General features: G+C 48.2%; 1 protein-coding gene across 3 annotated transcripts in view; it reads right to left on the minus strand.

The window, feature by feature from the left end:
• EPHX2 (epoxide hydrolase 2) overlaps positions 1-18,552 on the minus strand; it is a 128,664-nt gene that overhangs the window by 75,628 nt on the left and 34,484 nt on the right. For all 3 annotated transcript variants that reach the window (XM_043542032.1, XM_037893772.2, XM_043542031.1), the window contains exons 2-7: positions 10,036-10,120; positions 9,327-9,486; positions 6,176-6,366; positions 5,769-5,891; positions 2,332-2,406; positions 1,675-1,770 (exon numbers count right to left, since the gene is read on the minus strand). In XM_043542032.1, the coding sequence (XP_043397967.1) occupies positions 1,675-1,770; positions 2,332-2,406; positions 5,769-5,891; positions 6,176-6,366; positions 9,327-9,486; positions 10,036-10,062 (672 nt within the window). In that variant the 5' untranslated portion in view covers positions 10,063-10,120. The remainder of the gene's footprint in view (positions 1-1,674; positions 1,771-2,331; positions 2,407-5,768; positions 5,892-6,175; positions 6,367-9,326; positions 9,487-10,035; positions 10,121-18,552) is intronic.

The following is an 18,552-nucleotide window of genomic DNA, read 5'->3' on the forward strand; positions in this document are numbered from 1 at the left end:
AATTGCTATTAACCTTTTGGTGAAAACTGAAACAAAAAAAGTAATTTAGCACTTCTGCCATTTCCACATTTTCTGTTATTGTTTTTCCCCCCTCATTGAGTAACGGGCCTACCCTGCCCTTGGTCTTTGCCTTGCTTCTAATGTAGCTGTAGAATGTTTTCTTGTTATTCTTTATGTCTCTAGCTAGTTTGATCTCGTTTTGTGGCTTGGCCTTTCTAATTTTGTCCCTACATACTTGTGATAGTTGTTTATATTGATCCTTAGTGAACAAACTCCTCAGGATTGGACTGGTGGGGTACGTTGCAGGTCACAAGTGGGAGAGGGGGGAAATCAGTGAGAGAGGTGCGGAGCCCAGACAGGCTATAGCAGGGGGCTGCAGAGCAGGACTGAGGTGCTGCAACAGGGTGGCTTGACCCTTCAGGGCCGGAGGGCCTGGAGCTAGCCAACCTTGCTCACTAAAGTGGCCCTGCTGGGTCGGACCAGGTAATTACCTATCAAGGGCAGCAGCTGGCTGCAGTGAAGGGGGAAGCTCAGGAAAACTGCAGAACTTACGAGAGGCTCCTGCAGGGAAGACCCCAGTACCAGGCGGTTTGGAAGTCAGAGCCAGAAACCTGAGGCTCCAGCCAGCTAGGGCCTGTGAGCGGCCTGCCAAAGCAGGAAGGGCTCCAGGCAGGAAGGCATGGGAGGAGGGTGTGGCTGACAGGAGAAGGAAGCCACGCCAGACCCTGGAACTGGCGGCTTCGGGTGGAACAGCCTGGGACAGAGGGAGAGTTCCCTGTGTGGCAGATCAACCAGGGCCAGGTCTGAACTCTTGGGTTACCATGGCGGCCTTGGGCCCCTGAAGACTGTGGGAATCACTTGTGTTAAGCCAGCCCCGGGTGAGGCGCGGTCAGCCACAAGAGAGACTGTGTGGAGTTTAAGAGACCCAACATGAGGGCTCACAGAGGCAGCAGGGTGCCTGCGAAGCGAGCGCTGGCCACAAGGGGCTGCTACAGGTGGCCCAGCGGAGCTGAGTGCAGGCCCCAGGCTGGAATAGCAGTGTGGGGAGATAGGGCAGAAGCGAGGGGCCAAGCGGAGAGGACAAGGTAGTGCCCTGCAGCACTTAGCACTATGCCTTCGCTTGCTGCTCCCAGCCCCTCTCGGGAAGCAGGCAGGTCACTGAACACCTAGAGCTGAGTGCCAAGACTGTCACTCAGCAGATCTCATTGGGGCTTCAGTCCAAATCATGCGCTCAGGGGACTTCCCACCAACACCCGGTAATTACCACCTGTCGGAGCATTGCTGGGCCAGGACAGTCTGTTATTGCTCTGAGTCTGCCAGGGCAAGTTCCCCATGTCTCTGAACTGACCGGGGGGTGAGGTTGCCATCACAGCCCGGCTGATCAGTCATTTCAGCAGAGCAGGAGGGGCTGGGAGAGGGAAGGAAGAGGTGACAGAGATGGAGGGAGGAGCTCTAGATTGCATATGGAAGAGGGCGATGGGAGACATACCAGGAATGAGGTGGAGTCAGCAGTGGCCTCCACCCCTCGCCATACAGTCACACAAGTGTAAGTCCCCCCTTATTTCTTATCACGGAAGGCCACACTACTGCGTAACAAATGGCCACAACACGCTGCACAGAGGTGGATGATAACACACAGCACCGCTGCCAGCCATTAGCCTGGCTTGGCATTACCTGGTACCTCCAGGAGAACCAGGATTCAGGAAAGCCATGGCAGAGGCACACCACTGGGCCGTTCCCCATCTCGACAAAATGTAGCTGGACTCCAGGCTAGAGGGAAGGACAGACAAAGAGCACAAGTTTATTCCCTGCCCCACAGTCCTTCCCCGCCCCATAGTCCTTCTCCCTCCGTTTTACATGCAGCAGTTACACCCCACCCCCTTGCTGCGTGCTGGCATACGGAAGCCGGCCACAGCGCCTGGCACTTGGGTCATCAGCCATCCAGAACCTTAGCCCCTGGCTGTATACATTTCCCACCTTCCCATAGCCTGGCCTACTCTGCAGCAGAGACCAGACCAGTGCTCTCTCTGGTCCAGTTTTAAAGGATTTGACTTCCGGCCTGGCCCTCAGGAAACAGTCTCACACGGTCAGAAAACATCCCCCCGTGTAAAGTCTCTATCTGCCTTACTTGAATTTCAGCCCATTGCTGTTAAACACCACACACTGTGATCCGACCCGACCCTTGATATAGCTCCTCTCCCTCCATGGCGTTAACACCCTTCAGATGTATGAAGAGTGCCATCACTGGATACTTATGGCCCTCAACACCATAGTATCGGGAACCTTCACTATCAAGATGGCTTTCCCAACACACTGTTCGTTACAGCCTACCTTGATTGGCACGTAACCATGGGTCAGGTTCACTGGGTCACACGCAACTGGCAGAGTCTCTTCATGGCCAAGAAGCTACATGGTGAATAAAGAAAGAAAGTTCTCAGTTCTATCCCAGACACCCCCACTGCCAATGATGGTGCCCAGCAACACAGTGGCCACAGGCTGTTTGCACCAGATAACTTTCTACTGCTCAGCCAGCCTTCTAAACCAGCCCCACCCTCTTTGGGAAGCTTCCTTCATTCAAAATGGCCATAGCTCATTAGGCGTCTAGCTCAGGGTTTCTCAAACCACCCCCTTCTGACCACAAAAATTACTACACAACCCCAGGAGGGAGGACCAAAGCCTGAGCCCACCCAAGCCCCACCACTCCAAATGTGGGGACAAAGCCCAAGCCTGAGCCCCGGGTGAGGGGACTGAAGGCCAAGCCCTGCCGCCCTATACCCCAGCAAGCTTAACATCAGCCCTGGTGACCCATGTTGGGGTCCCAACCCACAGTTGGAGTACCACTGCAAATCTAGCCGTTTGCCCATGTTATGAAAACCCCAGGTGATCTGGCAAGACTGGCAGTATCTGCAGAAGAGAGAACCCGGACTGGCTAAGACAACCCTTGGCGGGGCTGCATGACGGAGTCCAGGGCTGGGCGAGCAGTACCGGAGTGCTCTCACAGCCGAGGGAAGAGGAATCTGCCTTACTCATCCAATGCCATTATTCCTTGGCAGTTCTGAATGGAAACAGGCCAGGAGGCAGCTTTCAGATCCAGAGGCCACCCAGCAGGCTCAGGCGGGAGGTACTGATTTCAGTTCCTCTCTGACTAAGGGGATTAAATTAATTCACGGCTTTAAACATAAATACCTACACTAAGGGGAAAAGCATGGGAAGGAAGACCGCATGCATCTCTAGGTGTTACATGCACGTTGTAGAACACAAGGTACACCTGTTAGAGCTCCCCAAGCCCTGTTAAGGGTGAGGATTCCCTGAGAATGGAGAGATGAGAACTGTAAAAGCAAGCAATAAAACAAGATTTCCACGCCATTGTAGTACACCAAGGATACTACTTGGTCTCTTACTTCCAGTGCTTGGTCTTTTGGGGAGACCATCAATGAGGAGGGCCAAATTGGCACTAACTTTGGTGGTGGTCTGCATGACATGGGCACCTGCCATTGTAGGAAACACAATGAAACATGTGGTTTGTTTTTTGTGGTAACCTAAGCTACCAATCAGCTACCCAACGGTGGTAGCTGCCAGTCAGGTCTGGATTGGAGCTTGTGACCTATAGGAAAGGCTTGTGCTCAACCACCAATCCTTCGAACTATCCATTTCCACTCAAGCACGTACGCCAATGCTAGGCACCCAAATGAAAAGCCATTGGGCACCTAGAGCCTTATTTGGGCAGCTCGGATGGGATTTTCCAAAAGGTACATTGCTTCTTTAGCAGCACAAGTCCCATGACTGTCAGCCGGATACTTTTAAGTCACTTGGATGCTGCTGAAAATCTCACTCCTATCAACCACCTCGTGTCAGGCACCTCCACAGCTCTCCACTACATTACAAGACAGACTAAAAATCTTTTAAAATCATAATTGCTACTATTTGTACTATTGTAGTGCCTAGAAACTCTAATCGTGGATCAGCGCCCCTCTGCGCTAGGTGCTGTACAAAGATACAGGCTGTAAACTCTCTGGGGCAGAGATCAAGTTTAAGACAAGAAACAACAGGCAGATACAGCAAACGGGTAGTGGGGAGCACAAGGGAACAATGAGAATACCGGTCAAGCAGTGGTCACAGCACACCCGCTGCTTAACTTTTTGGGTTTAAAATATTCTGCCAGTTTTGATCGTCAAAGAATTTACACCCCCAATGCGGATTTTTGCCTCAGCATGGTATTAGCAACCTAATCGCAAACATTTAACACTTGTAAGATGCTTTGAGATCTATGAAAGAAAAGTATCACATATAGGTGATGCGTACTTTCACATAAGTGGAACAGCCTTAAAAATAATGTTGCATGCAGTTGTTGTAGCCATGTTGGTTAAAGGATAAGACAGACACAAGGTGGGTGAGGTAATATATTTCATTGGGCCAACGTCTGTAAGTGAAAGAGAAACTTTTGAGCTCTAAAGCTTGTCTCTTTCACCACAGAAGTTGGCCCAATAAAATATACCTCACCCACCTTGTGTGTGATAAAATAAAGGTCAGAGTCACAGTGCACTTCTGCATAGCAAAGTCCAGCCTCTACTAACATAGCTCGGTGAACCATTAACCACGCCAGACAACTCTCCCAAGGGTGAGAGAAAGGGTAGAAGCTATAAGGAACCCTCTGTAGGGAGATGGGAGAGGAGCTGCGTACAACAGAGCTGACGTTACAAAGGGTCAGGAAGAAGGAGTCTTGGCAGATGGCAGGCTCTGCAAGGTATTAACCTATGAGCAAGAGAAGCATGGAAAGCTTCACTCAGGCTCTGCAGGTGGTAACATGATCTGCTTGTGATTAAATAAGCCAACATTAGTCAAACACTGCAAAAGGTGAGAAAGGCTGAGTAGAATTACAATCACTAGGCACCTTAGCCAAGGAGAAACCACCTCTTAATACTGATCCTCAGGGCACCACACTATTAACCGCCTTCCGTGCTCATTAAAGTCTTACTCTGGTTCCTAGCTGACAGTTCTTAATCCATTACAGGGCTTTACCTCCTTATCAGATCCACCTGTGGGACTTCTGAAATTAATTGTATCTGCCAGTTCTTTTGACAGCCTCCTCTATCTTGCTACCTCTTCTACAGAATTCTAACCGATTAGAGCAGCAGGATTAACCCTTCCACGACTTCCTCCCGTTTTATTACATTCACCCAGGTGCATCGTAACGGAACCAAGTTCTGCTCTCACTCTGGATTGACAGCGGCGTTAGTAACGCCATCAGAGCAACTGAGTTACTCTGGATTGACAGTGGCATAATTGACAGCCCAATTTGGCCCTCTGTCTCTAACAGAGATGGGCGAAATGAGGGGATTTTTACTTTCGGGCAGCCTCATCTGATCTGGGTTTCGTTTTTGCCAAGTCAGGAGTGATCTAGACCTGGGTTCAATTTGACCGGAACCCTGAAAGGACAAGCCCATGACATTTCAGCCTAAAGGTGCAATATGCGAGGGATTCTGAGTCCGCGAACAAAAACAGGCCTTGGAATAAAATTAGCATCACAACCACACCTATAGCATCCCTCCGAAAAACAATGTACAGTACAGGGTCAAGAGAGCCACTCTATGGAAATTTTGCTCTAAATTATAGTACACTAGGCAAGAGCAGGAGTCCCTATCTACAATAGGGTTAGGATATTTCTACAGCACCCAGCTTTGTGGTATCTAAACTCTGAACTACGTATTCTGTCCAGAGGAAGGAGACAGTAAATGCATAGATGCATATAGCACTTAGCCACTAGATACCTGAATTCCACACAGGTCCTGCAGTTCCTTCAGGGCAGCATCAGTGTCCTTGACAAGGATGGTGGCTATTCCCATTTCCCGGGCTGGCTTTAAGTTAGCTCCAATGTCATCCAGAAAAATAACCTGAATTCAGGAGAGATTCAGAACCTGGGGTCAGTCAAGGAAGAGGAGAGTTTTGGGGAGAATGGGGGGAAGGGGAGGTTGCTGTGATTCCCCAGTGATTTGGGCCAAGAGATTTTCACATCAGTGTCTACTGATTTTGGGTGCCCAACTTGAGAAGCCCTGGTTCACAGCCGACAGGTGTGCCCAGCACTTTCTGAAAGCCAGGCCCCTTGCCTATGTCTAGCTGGGGCGCTTTGGGCAGTCTTTGCCATTGTCCCTAAACTAGAAGTAAGTTGCGCCTTCACCTCCTGCGGTTTCGCCCTCAGCACGCCCAGTGCGTACTCGTAAATTCGAGGGTCCGGCTTCTTCAGACCGATGCGGCAAGACTCGATCACCAAATCAAAATGTCTCTTCAGCAGAGAGAGCGTGAGAGCGGTGAGGTGTCTGTGAGGGCTGTCATCGATCCAGTTATTTGTGAGCACACACGTCCTGAACCCTGTAACGGGACAGATGATTAAATGGGCCGAGGGGCTATTCCGACTGGGAACGATTAAGGAGAATCCTTTTCTTTCCACCACCCAGCTGTCTATCAGCAATTACACATCTTATAGCTGTATGTCCACTTTAACCACAGAGGATCTCAAAGAGCTTTACAAACGAAGGTCCCAACTTTGTGAGGCTCTACTCATTCAAGGTGTCTAACTCCTGAAGTCAGGAGGGACCATTCGAGTGACGACTCCCTGTTGAGCAAGGGGTGCACGATCAAGACCTTTACCAGATCAGAAATTTACCAGGTTCAATCTTAAAGTCAGGTAGGTTGTTAGATGAAGAGCACAACGCTTCTGTTATACAACAGTTTGGGACAGGAAGTGAAGACAAATCCCATGTCCCAGTGAGACTGTTGGTGGAATTTAGGTAGGCAGAATGGAATCTGGCCACCATCAGAGGTTTCTGCTTCTGGCCACTGGGTTGAAGAAATTGGCAGGACTTCATTTTGGGAGACCGAACAGTCCCTCTAAGGCAGCCGCTCCATGCAGATTTGGATGCAGTCTCTTTCTAAGGCGGTGGTTCGGTTGCTCGGGTCTCTTTGGCCTAGTCCCAACTGAGGATTGGGTTTTTCTGTTTCCAATAAATCCAGCTGCTCCCAGGATTAATGAAAACCAGTCTGATCCAAAGCCTATTTAAGTCAGTGGGACTCTTTCCCCTGAAGCCAACAGGCTTTGGGTCAGGCTCATAGTAACTATAATTTCCCCCTCCTCTGGAGTTAATGCCCTCCAAAGCGACACAGTGTTACAGAGATTGCTAGACTGTTTAGTTAATTGTTGTTGGCTTGGTGACAGCATGCCTGATTTATTTGGTAATAACGCACAGAGAAAATATCTAATTAGTCAAGTGGTGGTAAGTAAATATCAGGGAAGTACTTTGAAAATAAAAAGCCGCATCTAAGCCTCACGATTTCATTGGTTAGAGGATTTGGAATGGTTTGCTGATGAGTGATGGCTATCTGCTGCTGCCAGAGATCAACGGCAACCAGCGCTTTGGGAAGGGTGCGCCATGGGAATTCAGGATATATTTGGGCCAGGGATGGAACATTATTATGTAAAGTAATGCACATTGGAAAAAATAACCCCAACTATACATACAATATGATGGGGGCTAGTTTAGCTACAACTAATCAGGAGAAAGATCTTGGAGTCATCGTGGATAGTTCTCTGAAGACGTCCACGCAGCGTGCAGCAGCAGTCAAAAAAGCAAACGGGATGTTAGGAATCATTAAAAAAGGGAGAGAGAGTAAGACGGAGAGTATCTTATTGCCCTTATATAAATCCATGGTACGCCCACATCTTGAATACGGCGTACAGATGTGGTCCCCTCATCTCAAAAAAGATATACTGGCATTAGAAAAGGTTCAGAGAAGGGCAACTAAAATGATGAGGGGTTTGGAACGGGTCCCATGTGAGGAGAGATTAAAGAGGCTAGGACTTTTCAGCTTGGAAAAAAGGAGACTAAGGGGGGGGATATGATAGAGATGTATAAAGTCATGAGTGGTGTGGAGAAAGTGAAAAAGGAAAAGTTATTTACTTGTTCCCGTAATATAAGAACTAGGGGGCACCAAATTAAATGAATGGGCAGCAAGTTTAAAACAAATAAAAGGAAGTTCTTCTTCACACAGCGCACAGTCAACTTGTGGAACTCCTTGCCTGAGGAGGTGGTGAAGGCTAGGACTATAACAGGGTTTAAAAGAGAACTGGATAAATTCATGGAAGTTAAGTCCATTAATGGCTATTAGCCAGGATGGGTAAGGAATGGTGTCCCTAGCCTCTATTTGTCAGAGGGTGGAGATGGATGGCAGGAGATCACTTGATCATTACCTGTTAGGTTCACTCCCTCTGGGGGCACCTGGCATTGACCACTGTCGGTAGACAGGATACCGGCCTGGATGGACCTTTGGTCTGACCCAGTATTGCCATTCTTATGTTCTTATGAACAGCCACGGTCAGAAAGGTAACAGGCACAGCTATGCATTTATAGGGAATAGAGCTCTACTGAGAGACACGTTCTCTGGGAACGGATGGCAATCCAAGCGAGACAAGATGAACCCAGATGAGACACAAGCCATCGGTTCAGGGGAGGCAGGGTGTAGGGTTATTAGTGATAAGAGAGAGGACGGATTGCTGGAAGCAGCAAGTGTTCAGGAGGGATCAGGAAGAGAACCACCTGCGTGATGGCAGAGGAGGGCAGCATGGCAGAAAGGCCAGGAAGGAAATGAAAGTCAGTGAGGGGAATGGGAAGAGGATGGGGTTTGGGGCGATGGGGGGGAAATGAGAGCAGAAATCCAGATGGGAACAACGTTGCTAAGACCACTTTTCAATATTGTTATTCTCCATTGTGGTTGAGCATCACCCAACATGGGAGGGACTGTGCTGGTCCAAACCCTCCTATGGAGTGACCGCCAGTTAGCCTGCAGCACGGTTGCTGTACCACTGTCGGGTACAAACATTGGGGTGGAGTACAAATCCACAAGACAGCCACACAAACTCTAGCATGGGCAAGCCAGAGATTCTGCCTGCATTGCCTTCAAGATGCAAGTCAAAGACTAACTGCACTAAAAAGAGTCCTTGGAGTGGGAATCAAATACAGTGGGTCTATGGAAGGAAGAAAACTGGATCTAGTCTTCACTGCAAACATTAGCCAGGTTTAAACATGGTTTTAGTCCAAGCAATTTCTGTCCACAGTGGCAAGAAGTAAGCTCATTTCCTAACCACATTTTAACCTAGTGACATACGAGGCTTGAGACATGGCCCTTCAGTGTATCTATGAACCTATTTTTTCTGTCCACATAGGCAAAGAGAAACTCTTTGGTAACAAGAACGGCCAGGATCGCACCTGAATGTGGTTACTGGTGTAGCATTCCTTCCCACCCAGCTATGCTAACAGCAAGTAGCCATCACTTACCATTGTTCCTGAGAGTTACAGCAGCTTGCAGAATAGCAGTACTGAGCTTTCCTTGTGTCATAATATCCTCAAAGACCTGTGCTATGGAGAACTTCTCCGGAAGCAAAACCCCTGAGGAGGCAGCAAACTTCTTGCAATCCTCTTCCAGCTCAGAAACCAGCTTAAAAACACAGAATTCCCATCACCCAAAGGAGATCAAGTTATCTCTCAACTCAAAATGAGGAAGTCACTAAAAACTCTGAGTCCCGTCAATACATACGCTCTGCATTAACTATTTCCTAATGAAGTTTAAGGGTTACCAATAAGCTAGTATTAAAGACCCCTCTCCCCCAGGAAGCAGGAATGAAAAGACTTAGCCCGAAGGTATAGAGAAACCAAGTACATTGTGTTTTAGATCTAATTAAATAGCATTGGACATAAGCCAAGTAATTAATCTACCACTGGTGGAGGCTATTTCTCATGGTGAAATTGCCAAGCTATAGCAGATTTAAGCCCATCCTGAGGCCAGACTAGCTAAGTGTGAAAGTGCAAAGTTACCGTTGTCAAGATTCAAACCTAGCCCCTTCATGGCCCAAAGGCAATAGCTTCACCATGTGAGCCGAGAAGAAACCTTGTCTTGGCAGGACATCTGCACAGCTTGTGTCCAACACATGTCGTGCCCTGCCCATCTGCTCAACTCTCTCAGCGCTCAGCTGAGATGATCTCTTACCTGAGATACGGTGATCTCTCCTCTCATTGCTCTGGCACAGGGACCACTGGGGCCTCCTTCAACAATGACATTTTGCAAAAAGTTCCTAAAAATGAATGAATACATTACAGTAAGGAACGAACAAGCAGCAACTGGCTCCAGGCTGCTGCTGTCAAGTTACAACTTCCTGCAAGACAAGGACCGAGCACTGTCCATGCACGGGCCAGAACCCATTCAGCAGTTCAGTTCTACTCTAAAGAGGGACTGCCAAGAAAGCTTCTCACTCCCCACGGATCTTTGATTCATCGAGTGGGGGAAACGTTTTCTCCTTTGTCTCCTGTTGACACTGCAGAGTGCTGAGAGAGAAAGCCGCATATTACTCTCCTTACGCACCATCTACCCATTGGTCCCGCAAGCCACAGAATAAAACCCTGTAGCGTGGGAGGGAAAGTCACTTACAGAAAAGACGTCATCTCACTTGAGAGCACAGGGCCTCTAAGTCAAACATTAGAGATGAAAATGATCTATTAAGCTAGTGGGCTAAATTAATCCCTGGTGCAACTCCAGTCAAGTTAAATCAAAGAATAAGCTTGGCTCATCCCTTGCCACTGTAGTGTTGCTCACAATACTTTCCAATATGTTGTACGGTCCAGAACTGGAGCTCAAGTGCTGAAGCTTCTATCACTTCTGCTAAAAGGATATTGGTGGTCTAGCAGATTTTATGTCAGGAAAGCTTTTGTGATGTTCATCTCAGATTTTCCCTTTGCTTCATTTCATCCCGTCACTGATTTGTATTGGGAGGCAGCGCGTGGCCTAGTGGACAGAGCACGAGACTGGAACTGCTGGGCAACCTTGAGAAATTCACTTCACCTCCCTGTGCCTCAGTTTCCCCATCTGCTTAATTGGGATGATCGTGACCTCCTTTTGTAAAGTGCTTTGCAATCTATTATTAACGGTAGTTGTTTCATGATTGAGGCCTCAACGTTAGAGCCCTGTGCGGATACAAAATTTGCATTTGCATCCGATCCGCAAACATGATCCGCGGATATCCGCAGATTTGCAGGACTCTACTCATTGTGACTATCTTAGATACTTCTATGGCCCCATTACCCTAGTACCTCAGCACCTCACCAAGCGCTATCACCCCATTGTACAGATGGGGACTGGAGAGAGATTTAAGTGACCTGGCCAAGGTCACACAGTGGGTGTCTGTGGCAGAGCAGGAATCGATTTCTGGTCTCCCACAGCCCACGCTGGTGCTCTAACCTCTAGACCAGGAGTGGGCAAACTTTTTGGCCTGAGGGCCACATCTGGGTATGGAAATTATATGGCAGACCATGAATGCTCACAGAATTGGGGGTTGGGTGCGGGATAGGGTGAGGGCTCCAGCTGGGGGTGCGGGCTCCGGGGTGTGGCCAGAAATGAGGAGTTCAGGGTGAGGGAGGAGGCTCTGGGCTGGGGCAAGTAGTTGAGTGTGGGGGTGGTGTAGGGCTGAGGCCTCTGGCTGCGGGTGCGGGCTCTGGGGTGGGGGTGGGGATGGGGATGAGGGGTTTGTGGTGCAGGAGGGTGTTCCAGGCTGGGACCGAGGGGTTCGGAGAGTGGGAGGGGGATCAGGGCTGGGGTAGGGGCGTGGGGAGAGGCTCAGGGTTGCAGGGTCCAGGCGGCACTTACCTTAAGCAGTCCCGGAAGCAGCAGCATGTCCCCCCTCCAGCTCCTATGTGGAGGCACGACGCCGGCCATGACGCTCTGCGTGCTGCCCCACCCACAGGTGCCACCCCTGCAGCTCCCATTGGCCATGGTTCCTGGCCAATGGCAGCTGTAGAGCCGGCGCTTGGGCGGAGGCAGAGTGCGGAGCCCCCTGGCTGCCCCTACACGTAGGAGCCAGAGGGGGGACATGCTCCTGCTTCTGGAAGCCATGCAGAGTGGGGCAAACCCCCGGTCCCGCTCCCTGACTGGAGCTCGAGGGCAGGATTAAAAGGTCGGATGGGCCAGGTGTGGCCCGTAGGCCGTACTTTACCCACCCCTGCTCTAGACCATCCTTTCTCTTCCAATTCTCTGCACCTCTCACAGCAGCACTCAGGGTGGTACTTTCACCCTCTAGAGCAGTGGTTCTTAACCTTTACTGCAGCCTGCACCCCTTTGGTTCTCAAAATATGTTCTCGCACCCCTTATCAAAAATCGTTGAAGTAGGTCAGTTCTTTAAACCTAGATATATTTTTATTCGTATATTACAGTAATTGTTAAAAAATGTATGATGTTAATACATACATAGGTTTGATGAAACAAGTAGTTGTACTTACGTGCCTGTGCTTAATTTGTGTTTTCGATGATTTACCTTCTAAAAAAAATCTGGCATGTCTTGCACCCCCAGAAAGGGCATCTTGCACCCCAGGTTAAGAACCACTGCTCTAGAGGAAGGATTCTTGCAGTGCCTCTGCTCCAATGCGCCTTCCCTTAGGGGGCACCCCGGCAGCAGGACCTCAGAGAGGGCACCCATCCACACCAATGACTAACCCAGCCCCCACAACGAAGGGCCGAGAGGGAACTTTTAAAAAATGCCCTTATTTAAGGCTCAATCCTGTGAGATGCTGGATGCCCTCACCTCCCACTGGCCGCCCACCAGCATCACAGCCTTGCTGGTCAGACTACAGAGCCGATGTGCAGCTAGAGGGCTATGCTACCCCACCCAAACTAATGCCTCCCCCCGGCCCCGATTACGCCCTGAAAACCCCTGAGGAAAGTGCCACAATTCCATCTGCTTTAGCAGCAGCTAAATGCACAGCTTAAACTACATTAGTTCATTTAATCTTCCCTCATTAGCTTAATCCTTCCGGCCCCTCCAGCCATTTTGGAAGACTTTGTTCTATCAAGGGTTGGAGCAACAATTTCTCAGACACCTGGCTCCCGTCTCGCCAGGATCCAGCAGGTAACGGAAAGTCTGACACATCAAAAGAAAGAGGAGAAGCGACAGGAGGAACTAAAAGGATAAAGGCCTTTTGAATGGTAAGTCGCATCACAGATCAAGTGGGGCCGCTCCAGTTTGTTGCTGACCTTAAGACTGTTTAAATAATCAGACCGCAGCCAGTCCAGCTCCCTGCCAACGCAGGCTAAAACCCTGCAGCATGTTTTCTAGTGTATTGTCCACTCTGGTTGCCAGCAACCCAAAGAACATAGGTTCCAATGCTCCCAAATAGTCACTGCTCTGTTGACATGTTTCCTTCCCTGGTCCCTGATCCATTTCACCTTCCTCTTCCACAGGCCACACTAAGTCCTTAGACATCCTTGAAGATGGCTACGCTTGGAAAGGTTTGATTTTTTTTTTTTTTTTAAAAAAAACAGTGTCAATTTCACGGTACACACACAAACCGAGGAAAAGTATTTCCATCGAGAGTAATATAAAATGTCCTGCTGTAGACCTGACAGTTTGATTTACGGATATTTACTTAACCTATTTTGACTTGTGCTGTTGACACTTGGTGTTTTAAGTAATGCACCGGGAGGCATTCTGTCTGTTCTCTGCTGCTGCATTGCTGCATTAGAGCCATTGTTATATGCTTGGCGGAAGCCAATTTTAACCTTTCGATCACTTTGACTGATAACACTGGTGTTTGTTTCTAAGCATTTTTTTCAATTTAAACGTTCACAGTTGCAAGGACCTGAGGGCGGCTCAGACAATCGGGGAAGAGGGATCATAGAAGATTAGGGTTGGAAGGGACCTCAGGACGTCACCTAGTCCAAGCCCCTGCTCAAAGCAGGACCAACCCCAACTAAATCATCCCAGCCAGGGCTCTGTCAAGCTGGGCCTTAAAAACCTCAAAGGAAGGAGATTCCACCACCTCCCTAGGTAACCCATTGCTGTGCTTCACCCCTGTGTTTCAACTAATGCTGCACAGCTGCTGAAACACCCTTTGAAAGGATGCATTCACAGGATCCACTCTGCTGCCCAGTGCAACGTACCAAGCCAGGAGCAAGCCCCCCGCTGCCCACCAGTGTTACGAGGCTCCAGCCCTGGCGCTGAGGGGTTTCAACGGACAGCGGCTGCATGCACAACCGGTGTGGGGACACATGGCTCAGCACAGCCTTAGCCTGGCGCTTGCACCCTCCAGACACTGGGAGGGCATTGCACCTCCCTTGGCACATTCAGCTCTTGATTTGTGGGCAAAGATTAACCGCAGTGGAGGAGGGCTAGGCCTGCCTGAACGAGAGGGCACCGCAAAATTCTCAATTTTCAGGGGTCTCCTCCGCTAAGAACCCAGCTCTCTGACATTTCTGAGGTTCCAGTGTCAGCTCCATCTGGCATCAGTTCCCTTTCTTGCAGATGTGCTGGGGCAAGGCCTCTTATGGCCACATGCTGGTCTGCCATAGGGGAGTGCAAGTTGCCAGGATCAGGGATATCAGAACAGGGATTAGACACAGTAACGGCTGATGCCACTTGAGAGCATGTTCAACTTCGTTCGTTTCCCCGAAGGTGGGGCAAGAAAAACAGACAGGGCAAGAATATGTGGATGACATTCGTCATAGCCAAGCCGTGAGAGGAAAGACAGCCCTGTCGTACCAAGATGGCTTGTCCTCGTAGCTTAGAAACTGGATGGGGCTCAGGAGATCCAGATTGAATTCCTGGCTCTGCCAAGCACTTAGCAGCAATAGCCCAGTTCCTCATCTGTGAAATGGGGATACTTCCTTTCTCCCACCCTGTGTCTTATTTACTTAGCTTGCGAGCTGGTCAGGGTAGGGACTGGATTACTATGCGTATGATCTCAGCTGGGGTGTCTGGGCCCGACCATAATATGAAAAATATAAAAACCATGTCCAAAAATGCAAAGTTAACAAAATCATCTTAAAAAAATGAGGAGGACTTGTGGCACCTTAGAGACTAACAGGTATTTGGGCATAAGCTTTCGTGAACTAAAACCCACTTCATTGGATGCATATAGTGGAAAATACAGTAGGAAGATATATATACACACAGAGAACATGAAAAAATGGGTGTTGCCATACACACTGTAATGGGACCAATCAATTAAGGTGGACTATTATCAATGGGAGAAAAAAAAACGTTTGTAGTGAAAATCAGTATTGCCCATTTCAAACAGTTGGCAAGAAAGTGTGAGTAACAGTAGGGGAAAAATTAGCAAGGGGAAATAGTTTTTACTTTGTGCAATGACCCATCCACTCCCAGTCTTTATTCAAGGCTAATTTAATGGTGTCCAGTTTGCAAATGAATTCCAATTCTGCAGTTTCTCGCTGGAGTCTGGTTTTGAAGTTTTTTGTTGGAGAATTGCGACTTTTAGGTCTGAAATTGAGTGACCAGGGAGGTTGAAGTGTTCTCCGACTGGTTTTTGAATGTTATAATTCTTGACGTCTGATTTGCGTCCATTTATTCTTTTGCATAGAGATTGCCCAGTTTGGCCAATGTACATGGCAGAAGGGCATTGCTAGCACATGATGGCATATATCACATTGGTAGATGTGCAGGTGAACGAGCCTCTAACGACGTGGCTGATGTAATTAGGTCCTATGATGGAGTCCCTTGAATAGATATGTGGACAGAGTTGGCAACGGGCTTTGTTGCAAGGATAGGTTCCTGGGTTAGTGTTTTTGTTGTGTGGTTGCTGGTGAGTATTTGCTTCAGGTTGGGGGACTGTCTTACCCCCTCCATTTAGAGCTTCCACATATTGATTTCTGAACCATGGGGCAGCACAGAAGGACAAGTTAAAGTTAAACTCCCCCCGCCCACTAATTTTGGCATCCGTCAATTTTTAACCAGTAATTATATTGACTGGAAAACTTGATTTTCAATGTCCAACTGTACTAACCAAAGAGGCTGCTAGGGTGTAGGTGGGCAGAAGTTTCACACTCCTGCCAGTGGATTCTACTTCACCACAGGGCGAACAGATTCTTCTTCCATGCACCCGCCACCAATATGATCAACCCTGTATTAACAGAACATTGAATGGTGTATACAGAGATCCCCTTCTCAGGTGTGGAACCCCAGAACCTCTGCTCTGTGTGGTACAGAGTCCTGTCCTCTGAAGCTGTCTATGATCAAAAAATTCAGTTCAGCCTGTTACATAAAACTGTAGAAGTCACCAGAAGTTAGAGGCCAACAGATTGGTAAAAACTGGGACTGTTTATGTTAGAACTGTGCTAATGGGTCTGCAAGGCTCCTGGTAAGCTGAAAGACCGTAGAAATGTTCACAATGAAAGTCCTCAAAATGTGTTTTAATGATTAATTTTGATGCAAGGAGGTTGCCCCCACATCTTAGACCATGTTTATCTGGGAGTCAGTACATGACTGGACTGGAAGGAGCAAGCGCTATCTTCTTGGCTGCCACCCCCATCTCTTCCTGGGACCCCAGAATCCACCATCACATCACTGGACCTTCATTGTCCTGATCCTGAAAGGGATCCTGGCCAGACCAGGCCAGGCCAGAGGGGTAGCCAGATGACATCACCACCTCCAGATGATTCAGCTGAATCCTGAACATCTAGAATATGAGACTTGGGTTCTAGTGTTTCCCATTCCCTCTCTCCCACCCACACTACAAAAAAAATATAAGTCATTTTTCTTCCCCATCTTATTGCTTCTCTTTCCTCTCTTTTTGCCTTCTGTGTAATCAGAGCCTGGCTTAGCCACCAAGACAACGCCAGTCTGTACCTCAGCACTGAGACTCTGAGCTGACTGGTCAGAACAGGCAACGTCTCAAAGGGCCCAACGCTGATAACAGTTTGCCAGGTATTAGATGGCTAACTGGACCACGTGCTGGGTCTGCGTTTCTCCAGCAGCGAAGCTGCAAGCGAGAGTCAGCCCCAGAGACAGAAGCCGTGTTTGCGATCTTTGCTACTCTTGTGTGGGTTTCATTTTATCTTACAGCAAACGGCTCCGACTCCTAACAACGCCAGCCCACCAAAACTAGACTTTTCTCCAAAAGAGGACAATTAATAGCAACTTTAATCCCTAAAAGATTGCCAAGCAGGGTTCCCTCTCCCCCATGCTCTATACAGCGAAAGAGAACAAGGGACACTGTTACAACCAACGTCTCAATAATTCATGTTTCAAATGCTTTAACTCTTTTTCCCCCCCCCTGCTTTTTCTGCATCTGGAATAAAATATTTTTGATGGTGGTTTTTACAATGGGAGTCACTAGCAGTAACTTGTCCTGAAACCCCAAACCGCATTGAACTGGATAGCGTAACAGTGAGCAAGGGTTTTATTAATATCTTCTCCCTTGCTGTGCCCAAGGCAGGCTCCTAACCCATGACCTCTCTTCTCACCTGAAATGCAGATGCCTTGTTGAGGTGAGGAAAGAAAACACTGTGCTGAGAATGGATACCAAGCAATAAGCCCAGCTACTGTAAGAGGAGCTACGCCCAACACAGCTGCTTCAGCACAGCATCCTACCCCCTTAGGGCTACATTCTGGCCCCAGGGTAGCCCCACTGAATTCCATGAGCCCTCCTATACCTCAGAGATAGGTGCCTATAAAAGAGTTGTAATGAGAATTTAACCCTTCAATCCCTGAAAAAAATGCCTATCATTATACACGTAACGAAGACAGCCACGACTATGTTAACTGTTAGGACGCTGGGGCAAAATTCCTCCCAGGTGATGATCCCAAAGATGCACTTACTCCCAGGTATTTAACAAGATTATATTTCTGGTCAGCTCGTCTCTCATCTGCTTTCCTATGCATCACCTTCTGCCTTTACGGTGCATTTGCTGCACAGCAGACTAAAAATCCTGGGTGCTTTTTACAGTGAGTTCTGTGTGTAACCTGGCAAAAGCAGCCTGGCAAGAACATGCCCGCTGCTTCCATTATTAATTTATTGCATGATGGCATCTCAGGCTTCTTTTTAAGGAAGCATCTTAACATGCACGTGGCAAGATTTTTTTTTTGCCAAGGAAAGAGATTCTTGAAGTACCATGTTAAAAGCTCTACTACAAAAAAAAAAAAATTACATTACTGATAGATCTTTGTTATCTTGAACGAAGAAAGATTCACTTGTGCGCAATCTTGAAACAAAATGAAATGTACTATTTCTAGGGCAATGCCATTTTCCAATTTAGTCTTACTTTAAGAAACGGTGACCAAATCAGAGATGATCAATCTTTTCATTTCGAAGATCGAGTTAAGATCATTATCTTCTCCTTCTGACACATAATTTTACTGCAAGAGATGTTTGGTTACTACAACCCAGATATAATTACCTACTACAGAAATCTCCCTGCAGTTGCATCCGGATACAGTAGTCTTCTTTCTGTGCCGACTGTTTGTGCACTGTAAATCAGCTATCAAATTCATCCCAAGAGCTGGGCTACAATTCAACGGAGAGTGAAGCATTCACCAGCTGCACATGAATACACACGCAGCTGGGAGCTTTGGGATAAAAGGTGTGGAAGAGAGACACACACACCCTGGAGCACGAGGCCTGGTCCAAGACCTAAGGCCCAAACCATAGTCAGCAAAGTCAAGCCATGTCATGAACCAAAGTCAGGCCATGGATTAAAGCAGATGCTAAGAAATTTACTATCCCATAC

The sequence above is a fragment of the Chelonia mydas genome, chromosome 3 (assembly GCF_015237465.2).
Source record: "Chelonia mydas isolate rCheMyd1 chromosome 3, rCheMyd1.pri.v2, whole genome shotgun sequence".
NCBI classification, from domain to species: Eukaryota; Metazoa; Chordata; order Testudines; family Cheloniidae; genus Chelonia; species Chelonia mydas.